The following is a 15,910-nucleotide window of genomic DNA, read 5'->3' as shown; positions in this document are numbered from 1 at the left end:
AAACATGGCTGACAAAGATAATCAACCTTAGCAAACACAAAAATGGCTATTACTCAATCAGTTTTACTGATATTAAGTTTAAATTTGGTGTGGTGGTAGCTGAGAGTCATCCCTAACAGTATTTAAGTAACAGACTGTGCAACATCTTTAGTATGAAATGAAGTAAACGTTATTTTATGGAAAGCTACGTTTTGATTTTGAACAGTTTCTCGTACTGATAAAGTTATTGGAGGTCAAATCAAACCAAAGTAAATATGTAAACTAGTACACTACAGCATTGTTTGAATGGGCCTTCTTTCATGTTCGGTGGATTTGGTTTAGAGAAAGATAAGATCTTTAGGATCACTGATTGTTTGTTTTGTGGGTTTAATGTAATTTAACATCCCTAAAACATGGCGGCTCACAAGTTACAACCATATATTTTCCTTGTGATGCATTTTYCCCCCTGCACATGCCATTAAATTAGCATATTCTACCATTTCTGAGTTATGTAAACACGAACCAGATAAAAATCTTAAAGCTCCGGCGCCTGAATGACACGACGACCTACAATTACTTTCGATCCGAGGTACGACTTCGACAGAAGACCTCTTCTGAGGTGGTGTTTTTCAAAACTTGAGATCTTATCTCACAAAAAATGTTTAAACTTGATTGAAGTGATTACCTGCCCGGGTATGTGTGGAATGCGCGCCTGTATTGAATGCTACTGTATGAAAAAAAAATGTGAACGAGCAAATACAAACTTTGGCCAAGGATATCTGTAAATGTTTTTTTTTTCCGTCTGTGATAAAATTGGAGGTCGATTTATTCTTGATCGTCGGGCGCAGTTCTGCTCCACCTCGCTCTGTCACAGAGGGATTTATCTGTTTGTCGGTCCATTATAGTGCACCGACCAACACGTGCTGCATACTTCAACCACCGCTATCACCGCCACAATCTCGTCTTCTCTCTTCCTTCCCGGCTATTCAACTGAACCTACATGTGAGCAGCGGGGTTTGAATCCTGAGAATTGCCACCGACATTTAGACAAATCTCACAGAGCTGCTTGTAAGAACATTGAAGGAAATAAGTCATAATAACATCAGTTGTGATAAAAACGAGAAGCGTTTATCCAACAGTAAGTTCAGAAGGGGCAACAAGTTGGAAGTGTTGTGGTTTCGAGCAGGAAGGACACACCCAGGACTGATAACGCACGATGCTTAGACTGAAAACATCCCCGTGTCCAAGTCTTATCCTCAGCTTGTCGCTACACGCAGGAAAAAAAAAAAAAAAAGAGATGAAGTTCCTACTGAAAGTCTGCAGGCGTATCAAACTGTACTTTAGACCTAAAGGATTGTTTTGACCAAAATTGCCTTTTCCCCCAAATGGCTCTAATAGTGAGACAAATAAAAAAATAGAACATTATAAATAAACAAAACACACTCCAACATACAAATGAGTCAGAGGAGTGTGTTGCTGGGTGATGCTGGATTGCAGAGCTGAGCTATTTTCAGATTTTTATGTCTGTTGGTCGTCGCCCTCAGCACCATTCCCCCCTGCTGCTGTAATAAAATGGTCTCACTGAAACTAATGACAAGGCTGTGCGTTGTTTTGTTTTTTTAAACAAAGTGCTATTGTTTGTGTAAATGCAGTTTAAGTGTGAGCAGGGTTCTGGTAGGCCTGCCTCCGGTGAAGTGCTTCCAACAGCATTTCTGTTGTAGCTGTTGAGGATTTTTCATTCGGGTCATTAGACCCGATTGGTTAAAAAAATAAATAAATGGATAAGTCAGTTGAATGAAACCCAAAAAAGCAGCTTAAAACCTTTTATTTGTGTAAACAGAGTCAAAGAACAGTGGACATTTGTCTGAACAGATTTTTACTAGAATGTTAATCTTTGCATTGACGAACTTTAACCAGTATTTCTTGTGCAAACTGTTGTTAATTAAACCCAAAGACTGGGCAAACACTGTTACTACAGCCTGAAACCAGTTGGAGAAAGGACAGTTTGCCGTGTTCCTCCAGTGTCAGTCTGCAGCTGACGGGAGCAGCCCCTTCTTGGCACCCTGGTGATAGTGACTCTCCAGCTTCCCTGTGTGAGACAAGKGGGGGAGGGGAGAAAAAAAAGGAAGGGTGGGAGGGAAGAGAAGAGGAAGGGATGAATCAAAACACCATCAAAGGGACAGAATGACCTTTCTGAGAGCTCAAGGCCGGCTGATTACAGGCGGCCTCGGGTTGATGCACAGAGACAGCCAGATGATGAAGGAAAAGACCAATGAGACCTTTTGTTCTACAGCAAAAAAAAAAAAAAAAAGAGATTAGGGAATGGCTTTTGTTACCAACAGAACAAGACGTACTTAAACTCAGTTATTCAGTACAGACATCTATTTAGCACAATTCACTGTCAACAAAGGCAAACAGGGGATAGAAAAAGGGAAACTTAAGCTGGAATATTATTAAAGTCAGAACTTGAATTAAATGTCACAACTGCTACTCTGACCAGACTGGGGAAAAAAAAAGGCTGAAAATAAAACTTTAAAATCAAATGTTGATAGGAAAGTGAATTGTGTCATGGTTTGAAAGGAGCAAACACCAAAAACAACATCAGAATGTTCAGGTCATGGGGTTTAAGACTGGGCTCCATCAGATTTATTGAAGAAAAATGATTTTTTTCAATATAAGTAATTTTGGATAAACCTCCAAACTATAAAACATTTTTATTGTTGTCAAGATGTCGTCCAGCTTAATTTCATGGTTGTGAAATATACTAGATTTTATTGATTGTTTGGATTTTCTTCTCTTGGTTTTGATCCCTCTTTCTTATTTATTATATTAAAATTTGAAACTGATCTTTATTTTTTGTAAAAAAAACAGGTAAAACCTGTTTTACTTTTTTAGAATATTCTTTAAATTCTTAAATAAATAAACAAACACTGTAAGGACAAAAATGAGTCATTTGATAACATGATGGTGTCATCAGCATAAAGAAAATAATTTAAAGTGAAAAATAAAATGTTAACATTAGCAAAGAAATTAGCTGGGGGTCAACACTCATCCCTGTGGGATGCCTTTTCAAACAAAATAAATGGAAAGTAAAACTAATTTTGGACTGAAAAAAGGAAACTAAAAAATGCAGGAACAATTATTTATTATGAATGATTACTCATTTAAAAACAATCATAAGTCTTGATTAGTTTAAAAAAATCTAAATTATATTTTAGAGGCAATAGTTGAAACATCAAGATGCCCAATAAACACGAATACTAATCTGTCTGGTTTTGCCATTTGCACCAAGTTTAACAAAAGCATGATTTATCGAATTTAGTTTTTACTCTATTTCTTGAAAATGAACTAACCTACTGTGCCTTTTTCACATTATTTTTTATTATTTCTGATCAGTTAAAGTTTGTCTGCGTTCCTGCAGCTTAGTGGTAAAGCCTGATTAGCTAATCACCATTAGATGTGTTACCACAGTATGACCTATGATTGCCTTATGATTACTGATCTTGAAGAAAGCCTGAGGGCTCAAACGTTGGTCTAATTAAATCCAAGTGAATTCAGACGGAGGTGTGGATTATTTCACACTTTCTTCTCATGCAGTCATCAGGTTCTACCCATCAGCACTTCATCACAACTTAGTGCAATGCTTGTCTAATAAAGCAAACTAAACTYGATGAAAGTCAACAAAATGCTAAGTTCTTCTAATGATGAACTTTAGCACATTTTATGAAGAGTGTTTAAGTATTTGATTATTAAAACTATAACAGACTTCTGAGTTGTCTTTTATCTAGTTTTATTGTGTTGGGTTATCTTCTGGATCTTAAAATGACATTTAGTTGTTCTGTTGTGTTTTGCTTGCTGTTCATATTTTCCTTGGTTCTCTTTTCTTTGACATTCTACCCTACTAAGCCTGTTCTGTTTGTAACCAGGTGCCTTTTGAATTTCCTCCTTCTGCAGCATCTTAGTGCCTGGTTTCATAAATTTATTTCAGACAACACTGGGCCACACCCTCCTGACTCACATGAGTGTAATTTTGAATCCTGCTCCTACACAAAGCATGACAAAAAGAAGTGTTTCAGAGTTTCAGTTAGCTGCTACATTGTAATCACCATTTTAAAACGTTTCAAGTCTCCTTGTGTTTAACGTAGCTAACTCTTGTACTGTACATTTAAGCAGACGGAGGGCAAAATTAGTGAATTAAACTGACGTGTCATGATCGTCATTGGTTTAGCCACAGTGGCCCAGACCAAATATTTACCAATGTTTTGAAAACAGGCTATGTTAGGATAACGTCCTACTTTGCCACGGAGAAAACAGGAAATCATGAATGTTGTTATTTTCATTGAGAGAGATCTATTCAAACCACAAAAATTGTGTTATTGTAGTAATAAACCTCATGGCTGTCAATCCATGAATTCTTTTTTTATATTTATAAAGAAAAACACTGACAAGAACATGCTATTATAAATAACTGTTCAACACCTTTATCCAACACATTTATCTGAGACAGTTGTCTCCATTTTAAGCAAAAATAGGCTTTATCTCAACATGTACAAACAGAACAGAAGCTTCTTAGAAGAAAAAAAAGGGGAAACGTTATGAGCAATTTTCTAATAAACATTACACAATGCCCTCATTTATCAGCGCTCTCCGCTCATGAATCCAAAGAATGTTAAAATCTGTGCATGTCTGCTGAGAACGCATCAGTGAAGGATTCACTCGTTAATCCCTCTGGATCCTGTTGTGGAAACGGGCTAATGGCACCTGCACAGACTTGCTGACAACTAGACTGTTGTATCATAAACATTAAAAACACCCATTGTTAACGTCTCTATGGATATAATTCGCTGTTTACAGAAAGCCTGTTTGCAGAGATGAAACAGCTGACACTCTGGAGGAGGGATTTTTAGCAAGTTGCTATTTATATAAATGCTTGTGGCGTGTGGTGTCAACAGAAACCCCCTGCAGCCACTGACCAGAGCCGACCTCCTAATCTACCGTAACGGCAACCTTTTTCTTGTCAATACAGCGTTCCTGATATTGATCACATTTCTCCATTAGGACTCCCATCCTCGCAAACTGCGCTCCGTAGCCTCTGTCCTATGCTGCGGAGCAACCTCGGCTGGATTTCAATAACCCGTGTCGACCCTGTCCTTAACTGCAAAGCAAATAATAACCCAGTGTCTTGCTGCCTCACACAGGCCTCCTGTTTGTCAAGCCACAGCGTGCGCAGGCTGTTTTCTCCATAGCTGAGGCAAAAATGGTGGGAAATGATACAAGTGTGACAGGCAGGGGTTGTATTTGTCACTTGTGCTTCTCTTTTCATGTCGTCACGTTATGGCTGAGCTCTGCGGGTAGCAGCGGCATAAACACAGCGTTTAGAAAAGTGCCGTTTGCTCAGCCTTTTCCAAGCCTGTCTAAATGGCTGTCAGTGTGTGTCTGTTTTGCCAGGAGCGAGTGCTGCTTAGGTGTGGAAACCCCTCGGGAATTTTTGGGCGAACGCTGCCAAAAAGGTTATCCGAGATTACTGTAATGATGCATTCATCCTAACAGACTTTCACACCAAATTTAAAGGGCGGCAGGCTTTTTTTTTTTGTTTGAAAATGTTTAGCAGACAAGTTCTGGGGAGTAGAAAAATAAATACTGGATGAGAAGCGCCTCATGATTATATCATACAAACCCAGTGACGGCAGTGGAACTCAGTGGAGCTGGAGTTAAGAGTTGGATTGCRCGAGGTTTTCTTTTGGGGAGGTGTGCAAATCCTTCAACTCCTCAAACTAGTTCTGTCCACACTTTTGTTTCTTGTTGAGTGGCGTGCAAATAAAAGCCTGAACCAGTGCGCGGAAAATCTGCTGCGGCGCTAGTTCTCGCCACAACACGATGATGTTTCTACAGGATGCTCTGTTTTAAAAAAATAGAGTTGATTTTCAGAGTYAAAACAAGTTCTTGGGAAAAGAAAGAGCACTTAGTTGTTTTCGGCACAGTTAGCCCCTCATGAATACCAAGCAAAGTGTAAAATTCCTCAAAGTACTATCCAATGCAACGTGTGAAAAGTCTTCGTGGTTTTTTGACGAGTCAGATCCTAAACACTGATACCAGCATGTTTATCCACTGATGAGTCATTTAACTACCTTGGAGCGAAACAAGCTGAGAACAGACACAGTGCTATATCAGCAGCTAAAGTGTGTTTATTTGTGAGGTGTTAAAATTTATGAAGCCTTTGCCACCTGCTGAATGTAAATCTACTCTATGCTTTGTTTACCTCTGCAGATGTGAATCACTGCACGCAGACAGGATGCTTCTATGACTATCAAAACAACGCCGTGAGAAAAAGGACAGACTTCTGTGTGCGCCTCTTAAAAAGAGGAGTGAAAATGAAACTGTTGTGGTCTGAAGCAGGCTCTGAAAAAGTAGGTGTTAAAAACATACAGCATGTTTGCGTGCATGTGAACGTACTAGCGGCGGTCTTCTCTCATCAGTCAGTCTGAAAGTGTTGCCCCATCACCTTTTAGTATCGTCTCAGCTTGCATGAAACCTCGTTTGAAACATCAATGCCAAAAATAAAGCACTAGGTGCTATCCAGTATGAAAAACCCCCCACCAAAAAACAGGTGGGTGTAGCTGAACCATGCACACGGGTCTGTTTTCCACAGTTTATTGTTGGATGAAGCTGCATCATAAAAATGAAAGAAGTGAAGCAAAATGATAGAGGTAACCAAATGAGTTAAAGAAAAAAAAATACTTCAAAGCTACCAAAAGGTAAAATGTAGCTGCAGGGTCTGCAGATCATTCTCCAAGGATTCATAACAACGAATGACCTCTTTAACATACCGATGGTTATGTGCTCTTTTGCTGCCATAAAACGATTTATTGTCTGCCAACAGCGAAGGCAGGCACAGAGCTGAAATGATGAAGACAAACTTGCCATTGTAAGCCAGACACATTAAACACACACACACGTCAAATGTTTGATACCAACGCTGATTAACTGGTGTACGACATAWAGCTAAGAATCATCTTTGTAATGAGGAGATTTCAACAGTGAAATTGCAGCAAAATCATCACTTGTTAATAAGGTTGGTTGTTATGAGCTAACATTACTGGCATGATAGTGAGAGTGTGTCGAACACTAAAATACGACATCTTGTGGCACTAATTGCAAAGTGCCAAACATTAATTAGTGACAGCTTTTCTGGCTCCAGGGTGTTGGAAGGGAGGCTCCGATCGATCGTTGAACTTTGGATTCAAGAGGAGCGGTGTGGCTTCAGTCCTGGTCCAGAGGACCAGATATTTACTCTTGCAGAGTTGCTGAGGGGGTCGTGGGAGATTGCCTCTCCGGTCTACATGTGTTTTGTAGAGTTGGAGAAGGCTTACTTACGAGGTGTTCCTCGAGGCATTCTGTGGGGGGTGCTGTGGGAGTATGGAGTGTCTGGGTTGCTATTAAGACTGATTCCATTCTTGGCACAAAGTCAAACTGGTGCTCAGTGCAGGTTGGACTCAGCCAGGGTTGTCCATTGTCTCCGATCCTGTCTGTAGTGTTTATGGACAGGACAAGGTCTCATCTCTGCTTTATGCAGATGATGTGGTTCTGTTGGCATCTTCAGGCTAAGACCTTCAGCATGCACTGGGGCGGTTTGCAGCAGACTGTGAAGCGGCTGGGATAAAAGTCAGTTCCTCCAAGTCTGAGGCCATGGTTCTCGACTGGAAACGTATGGAGTGTGGAATGCTCCCCTCCGAGTCGGGGGGAGTCTTTGCCTCAAGTGGAGTTTGAGTATCTGGGTGCCTTGTTCACGAGTGATGGTAGGATGGAGTAGGAGATCATTATTGTTTGGAGTCGGTCTAAATCAAGATGGCCACCACAGCTAATCCAAATYAGCAAACACAAAAATGGCCACAATCTGGTTAAATCTATAGTTATTTGTAGAACATATGGTGTGTTAGTAGCTCAGAGTCATCAACACTACATTCTCTGAGTGTTAACATATCTTGTATCTTGTATAATAAGAATAACGTAATTTTAAACTTTGGTAAGAAAGGGTGTGATATGCATCCAGCCCTTTGTTATCTTTACTCACTTCTTCCTTTCAGGGTTACTGGTGCCCATATCCAGCTGTTACAGTGTGAGGGGCGGGGTATACTCTGGATGGGCCGTAAGTCCATCACAGGGCCACGTGGAAACAAAGAACCATTCACTCTCTCACTCACGCCTAGGGACAATTGGAACATTCATGTTTTTGGTCTCTGGGAGGAAACTGGAGCTCCTGGAGAAAACCCACACATGCACTGAGAGAACATGCAACCTCTATCTAGAAAGGTCCTCAGCCAGGATTCGATCTGGCAACCTTCTTGCTGAGAGGCATCAGCTCTACAAACTGAGCCACCCAATCATCCTGTTTAAAGGTGAAAATGTTGGAAACCATATTTATTATCTTTCTTTAAAAGACTGCAACAGTTCAGCAAGTGTCTTACATCCATCATTACCTAAACCTATTAAAATATATCCTCAAGCAAACCAGAGAAAAATAATGAGGGTTTGTGCAACAAGTCAGTAAGAACCAAGGACAACATTTTTGGAGAACCGACGCCAGGTCCAACAACAGAGACAGACTCATATCCCCAGGAGTGTCAATCCTGAAAAGTTAAATATTCCACGTGTGAACATGACTGTTGTTAATGGCTGCCTTTCAAATAGATGCTGTGGAGTCAAGAGCGGGAGGGAATGCGAGTTGAGGAAGAAGGGGACGGTGTGAAAAAGTGGCTGGAAAAAACATAGAGGCAGCAAAAATGAGACACAAGAGATGGGGAGGAGAAGAAATGGGATGAGAGTGGGAGTGATGGGGGGGGCACATTGAAGGATAGAAGCAGAGGTAGGGCAGAGAGAGAGAGAGAGAGAAGGAGAAACAGAAAAGGCTGGAGCATCGATTGGCTGAGATAATTTGCCATTGATTGCTGCACTGTTTGGAGATTGCTGGAGAGAGGTTTATTGCCCACACGCTGCAGCTGGGGAGAAGGCCATAAAATAAGCACAGGTTGTCTGCAGTGAGCCAGCTCCATCAGCGAGACCGTAAAACGCACACCGAGCCACATACACACTTATACGTTCACTAGACTTAAATAGTCTCTTTCCATAATAACAAATGTAACTGCATGCATGATATTTCTATAGCAGGTAATGAGAGTGCAGCTCATTGCAGATGGAAAGTGCTCGCACGTAATCCCTTGAAAATCCAGGGGCAGGAGTGCAAAGAGTATTTATTAGAATGAAATAGAGGTCTGCTGACATCCTCCCTGACATCAATAACATGCAGTCCATCAGCTTCCTTGCAATAATAATCACAGGAATAATTGGCTGGTTGCTATTTCTCTTTCAGTGAGAGTAGCTGCCCACATACTGAGAAATAAAAAAAAAAGATGAATTCTGTATTCCTATTGTAATTTTTTTTTATCACGCACACACCTGCCCACACACTCCACCAGTCCCAACGCACCTGAATAATAAACCTAGAATGGCTATGCATACAGCATGCACTTTAAGCACAAGCTTTACACACCTTCTGAAGACACTTTGACATGAAGAAATTGCTTCATGCCTACAAATGATGACACAGAAAAGAGATGATAAAGTAAGAGCACCAGCAGCTCCAGTGATTGAATGTTACACCTTCAGCGGGATCTGTTACAGTGATTCCCAACGGGGTCCCACAATAACCAGTCGAGTGTCTGTCACACAAAAAGAATGAAGTAGTTCAGAGAGAAGAGGCTCTGACAGGCTCAAACTAAATTGCAGAAATCAGTGGTTTGAGTATTGACATGCTGCCAAGGAATACATAGCTAGGAAGATCCCATAAACGGTCTGCAGCGAAGCCCCTGAACCATCAGTTCAAATGTTTGAACAATCTACAAGGTGTCACACTGATGTGCYTTTAATTATCAAGAATTTTACATTTTTATCACTTGCCGTCATTGGTAATAGGACAATAATACATCTGCAACTTATTAACTTTGAGTCACTCTAATTCAAGATGGCTACTACAGCTAAGTGATCTAAGACGATATAAAGAAATGTCCAAAAGTCTGTCAGTTTTAAAGGGATCCATGATTAGTTGTAACACTAGACTTTATTTGATAAACATATATTTTAACTGTAAAATAGAGAGTGTAAAAATACTGTAGGCTGTTTATTTTTTAATAATTTTTAAACTAAAAGTTTAAAAATATATTACATAGATGGGGCCATTTTATTTACACGCAAAGCATTCTGGGTAAAATATGACGTGGATAGTTCCTCGGTGTGAGTGAGCTATATCCACCCTGAAGTTTAATTTTGGACAATATCTGAYGATCGACTCTTTTAAATGAAACCAGAGAGCGTTGACAGAGAGGAGAAGGTAGAAATGACTCAGCCTGTAACTGAAAATATGGATGGAGGACCTCAGTTTAGCTTGTTAGTTTGTTGCGCCAGCGCTGAGCTAATACATACTGTATAAGGCAATTTAGTGTCGGCGCTAATGCTAAAGCTAACAAGCTAAGCTGAGGTTCTTCTTCCATGAAGCAGCTCTGTTGTCCTCCAGCTGCAAGTCAAAGGGTCCAACCAATTCTATTTTTTGCACTTATGCGACGTTTATCAAATTTTTTAAAGACCAAGCTGATTTTTTTCAAATCAGACCCAGGTTCTTTTTCATACTGAATCTGATACATATCTAAGGTTTTTCAAAGCGTCCTCAGTTTTAGCAGTCACGTCAAATTTCATCCAACTTCTATGTCACTGATGTAGTGGTACACAAATGGATTCAGATATTGAAATTATCAATACAAAGGTCATGCAGTTTAATGCTTGGAACTCCACTCATCTTCGGCCACAGAACAGAAGTCTAGTTGCTTTGTCTTGTTTAAAATGTCCAGATTTGTCACATCCCAGATGACTTGATGAATTTTCATCAACATATGATGCCAACAGTGGTAATCTAGTGTGTTGGGAAGACGGGAAGCGGCGAGCTCCAATGTAAACAGTGGATGAAACAAGCACAGCAGATAATAATTCAGTCAGCTGGGATTTCACAAGTTGAGAATTGACCCCCACACACTAACATGTAGCATCCATATTCACGTCTGTAAACACAGCACGTTGCGTGTGATGTAGGGTTGGGCATAATTGTATCGTGTGCAATTAATCGTCAGAAAAACATTAATCGATTAATTTTTGGCACTTGACGATTAATATGAATAATGCCACCAGGCAGACTAAACACTTGGTGCTCCTCTCTGATTCAAATATGACCAACATTAAAAAAAAGTTGTGTAATTTATTTATCAACACAATTTAAAGTTTGATGTATAGCCCGAAGTCTGTAATTTTGACACAATTTGGAACAGAATTTTATGAAGAGCCATTTTTGTCCCTATAAATTGGTCATGTGACTAGGATATAAGGGTGTCCAGGTACTCCAGGGGATTAATCGTCAAATTAATCGTTATCGGCTAAATACTACAATTAATCGTGATTAATTTTTTTGCCAATATTGCCCAACCCTAGTGTGATGTTACATTTTCTGTATGCAGGTTGTTTCAGAGCCATAGACTGTTTAAAAGGAGTCTGATAGTGGTTGAATTGATATAATAAATGTGAGTGATCACACACAAATAAAAAATTAAGAGCATGTTAATGTAACTTACAACAAATAAGATTGCTTMGATTACATTCAGTGAGATGCAGCTACGTGTTCAAAGCAGCGTGGATACAAATCTGTCCTGAGCCAAACTAAAAGATAGACTACTCAACTGACTTGCCTCTTGTGAGACATAAGAATAATGGGTTGCTTCCTGTAATCTACTGATCAATGAAGCACCTGAAGATGTGTTTGCTTCTAAAAAAAAAGCCAGACGTAAGCAATACTCTGGCGCTGTTCATTGGTCATCTATGTGTTTATGTGCACTCAGACCGAAAGAGTGAGGACATGCAATCTAATGCCATTTGTTAAATGATGTACTTAGAGCTTGTCACTTGATCTGATAACCTCAAGACAGGTGTTATTACCAAGTATGAGTGGGTCCTATGGCTCAAGGGAATAGGTTATATCTAGCTTTAGCTATTTGGTCTCTGACATGTTGGTAGGTCAGCACAGCTAAAACGTTTCAGAGAAATCACATGTGGCAGATTTTCATATTTCAGCGAGCACAAGACCCACCCAGTGCTCTTTAAGGTGAATTGAAAAGGCTATGAGTCCATTACATGTCTGATATTTTCCTTCTTTTTTTTTGGTTATACGTCTCATTTTGAGTTCACCTCAGAATGCTGCCCTTTTAAATTTTTTTCTTGTCTGGCACAGCTTATACACCTCGAGCTGAAGTCATTCTGCATGTGAAACCAAGCTGACAGCCTCAAGCACTGCAGGAAAGTGGATGTGTACAAAACCCCAGTAGCCAGGGGAGAACAGCAAGAAGGGAGAGCGGAGGGGGTAAAAAAACTGCCTGGATTCCCATCTTGCTGTTAGTCACACCTAATTTACATTCCCTTCCTGTGCTGCCGAGCTGGTGAATTTACAAGTGGATAGAGAAGGTGCTGTTTGAGACTTGTGCTGGCATGCCGTTTGCAAGAGGTTAGGAAGACACATCAGCCATGCTTGCCACTGCAGAGAAAACAGTCTCTCCCATCTTTGGGTCTGGCCGAAGCTCTGCAAACCCCCCCCCCCCCCCCYCCTCGGCCTGAAGCCGTTCACGCAGACATGGAGGGGGCTGTAATGGCTGAGTGATTTCTACAACACACAGCGTACCGCCATTGAGCCGCTTTAGTCACGCACATGACAAGTCTGTCACAACTTGCCAGAAAAGCCAGAGTCTGACGAGTCGGGGACAGCGACGGCGGTCCTGGTTTGCGGGGGGAACGCGGAGCCGGGAGGACGCGGCGATAGATCGTCTACGATGGCATTTTCTAATGACTTGTTCTTTTAGTTTGTAGTTTGACCTTCAATGTTTGCCACACGTTTTATAAAGAAAGGCAGGTTAATTAAACGGACCAATGAGACAGCTGAGGCACAATGAATGACCACCGAGTTCAGCCTATTAACACTTGTGGGGAATAAATAATTGCAGTAAATAACAATTTGTCAAACAGTTGAAAGCTGATAACTGCTCACAGCTATAATACAGTCTATATCAAATTGTTATTGTTAAAAAGAATGATTCACGGTGCTGCCAGTTAATTTTATGGCTTGTTAATGGTTTTTAGCAGTCTGAGTCATCTACATCCAAGCTGAATCATTAACAAATCAAAGATGCTGCTATGGTGAAGCAAATTACATTCTGGAGGCAGCAGCCTGAAACTAGTAGGGCTCATCGCTATTATTTTCAGAGCTTCTCAGTTTAAAATGTTTGCGGAATTACATTGTAAGAAAAGTCACAAATCACGCTTGTTGCATTTTTACAGAAAGCACTAGAGTGTTTGGTATTCCCCGAGGTGCTTTTTGCCTCCAGCTGTTTCACTCTGATTCAAAAAAATGTGGCGTGGAGGCGAGGGGAGAATCTGCACATCTGTCCTGGCTTTTGTCTGTAACATGATTCTAACTCAAGACGCATTTCTTCTGTTTCTTCTCAGAAAGCTTGGCAACTCAGGCACTGCAAGCAAAAAGAGGGGGACATCTGCTCGAGCTAAAAAAAAAARAAAAGAAAAATCTATTAGGCCGGTACAGGTGGCAGTGCAAAACATTTAAAAGAAATGTATTCAGAGCACAGGTAAAATCAAAAGGTTGGAGCTTCTTGTACTGTATTTACCAGTGAAGGAGGAGAAAATTAGCAGTTCAAACTTGAAGATAAGCAGATAAAAAAAACTGGTGGGTTCTTCCTCAACCTCTTCTGTGTTTAACAGCTCTGACAGACAATGTTTTAAAAAGAACAAAATTTCATGCCGAGCAAACATTAGTCAGAAAAGCTGAGCTTGTACAAATGTTTTGTGTTCTTAAGCCGTGTAGATGGATCCCTGGAGTGTAATGTTAATAGGCTCTAACAGCACAGAGCTTAACAACACATAGATTATCACTGTTTAAAGGAAAAAAGTCCAGCTGGCAATAATCAATCTAATTGCATCAGCTTGATGGGTGTTACACAATGGTGTCACACAATGAGCTAACTGATTAAATGCTCCTCAATGCATCACACATAAATAYCTACTGCCTACCTATGACCAATGCTTAAATGACCAGTAACTCCATGGATTCAAAACATTTTAATCAAAAGGTCACAAGTTTCTATTTGCAGCTAATATAAAACCTCTGAGTTCAAACAAACAGTCGAATTATGGTGACAGTAGAGTTACACCACACACTGAATGATCACATGGCTCCAATAATCACCTTTTCTTTCCTCTTGGCCCACATTCACGTTCCCAACATACATGATACAGAACCTGCCAACAGTGGCTTAATTTCCTGTAGAACTGGACGACTAACAGAGCTCAGCTTTGAACGGTTTAAAGTCTGTCAACCAAACCATGTTGGACATGAACAGGCCGTCAGACGGAGACGTGTGTAAACTCAAAGGTCACTGCTTCTTTTCAGTYACCTGGAAATCAGTAAGGAAAGTTTCAAGAACTTTTCGAAGCTCAGTTCTGTCAGKTAAAAAAACAAACAAAAAACTAACAAACTTATCCCTTGTTTTGGGCTTCCTACTAACATTTCACTGATGCAATACTCAACCTATAAATACATTTTGTTTAAATGTTTAAAGCTTTACAGCTGAAACGGACCTTTGGTCATTCTGAAACTGGCTACTCAGACAAAAGTTGGCTTGCTAACAAGGCTATTGTTTTCTTCCCTACTGAAACAGTTCCTGTGGAAGATGACAGACTATGAACTCAGGTTATTCTATTGTAAAATCGACTTTTCATTTCCACTGKACGATGTCCTGTCCTAAACCGGGAAGAATAAAAGGTGAATCCAATGTGGGATGTTTAAACATGGCACTCAAAACATTTTTATAGTTTGTTGGTTTCTATGAGCCTACCCCCCAGCTCCAGACAAAAGGGGTTATTGGCTCTGGCCCAGTGGTGAGAGAGCATTGATTTGTGTAAGAGCCACAGCTTTCAGCAGATGAAAGAGAAAGAGCGAGCTTGAGRACTGGTTTACCAATGAAACCAGTTTTGCAGAACCCACTACCCTATCTGACCTTTGAAAAAAAATCTCTTCTTTTAAATTTAGGTTTAAAGAGCATTCTTTTTCAGAAAAATTATAACAACCTGAAACAAAACCAACAGGTTATTTTTTTTGCTTTGCTTTTCCTCTCTTCTCAGTTCAGCTCTTTTGATTCATCTTGTTTATAGTACTACTTTATTTAAAAAGCACTTTAAAAACAACTGGTATACGCAAACAATAAAAATAAATAAATAAATAAATCAATAAATAAACTGCATGTGTACACTGTAACACTGTTAGCATCTGTGTTTAGATTAGACCACAAAAGACGTTGAATCTGCTGTGGTTTCTATGACAGGTCACTGAGGGCTTTTAGTGTGAGGGAATATCTGATTTTTGTATTTCAACAACACACACGTGCACACAGAAACTTCAGTCTTGAGCATGAAAACAGTTACAGGCCAGTTTATTATCTGTAGAATGTGTAAAATGCATCTCAGCTGACCAAAGAGGTGATGTAGCACATTTATGTTCTGTGCCAGAAACTCTAATAAACTGAAAAGTAAGAGCAGCGCGAACAGCACTGTTAATGTTGTTTATACTTGAAGCACAGAAAAACTATTGACTGCAGTCGTCTGTAGTGTATGATTTCACAATGATGCCAGGCTTTTTTTTTAAAAAAACACTTCTACTCTGAGATGTGGATTCAAAAAGTTTTGCTTTCAAGGGATCCCCAATTAGTTGTAACATTAGACTTTATTTAATAAACATATATTTTAGCTGTAAAATAAAGACTGTAAAAATACTGTAGGC

At 40.0% G+C, this 15,910-nt stretch overlaps 1 protein-coding gene across 1 annotated transcript in view; it reads right to left on the bottom strand.

Moving 5' to 3' along the window:
• Positions 1-1,788: 1,788 nt before the first annotated feature.
• The window catches only part of trip4 (thyroid hormone receptor interactor 4), a 119,846-nt gene continuing 105,724 nt past the window's right edge, over positions 1,789-15,910 (bottom strand). The window contains exon 13 of the mRNA XM_014001571.1: positions 1,789-2,068. Within this exon, the coding sequence (XP_013857025.1) occupies positions 2,004-2,068 (65 nt within the window). The 3' untranslated portion in view covers positions 1,789-2,003. The remainder of the gene's footprint in view (positions 2,069-15,910) is intronic.

This window comes from Austrofundulus limnaeus, unplaced genomic scaffold, assembly GCF_001266775.1.
Source record: "Austrofundulus limnaeus strain Quisiro unplaced genomic scaffold, Austrofundulus_limnaeus-1.0 Scaffold9, whole genome shotgun sequence".
Lineage (NCBI taxonomy): Eukaryota > Metazoa > Chordata > Actinopteri > Cyprinodontiformes > Rivulidae > Austrofundulus > Austrofundulus limnaeus.
The sequence above is the reverse complement of the archived record's forward strand: the minus strand, read 5'-3'. Positions and strand labels throughout refer to the sequence as shown.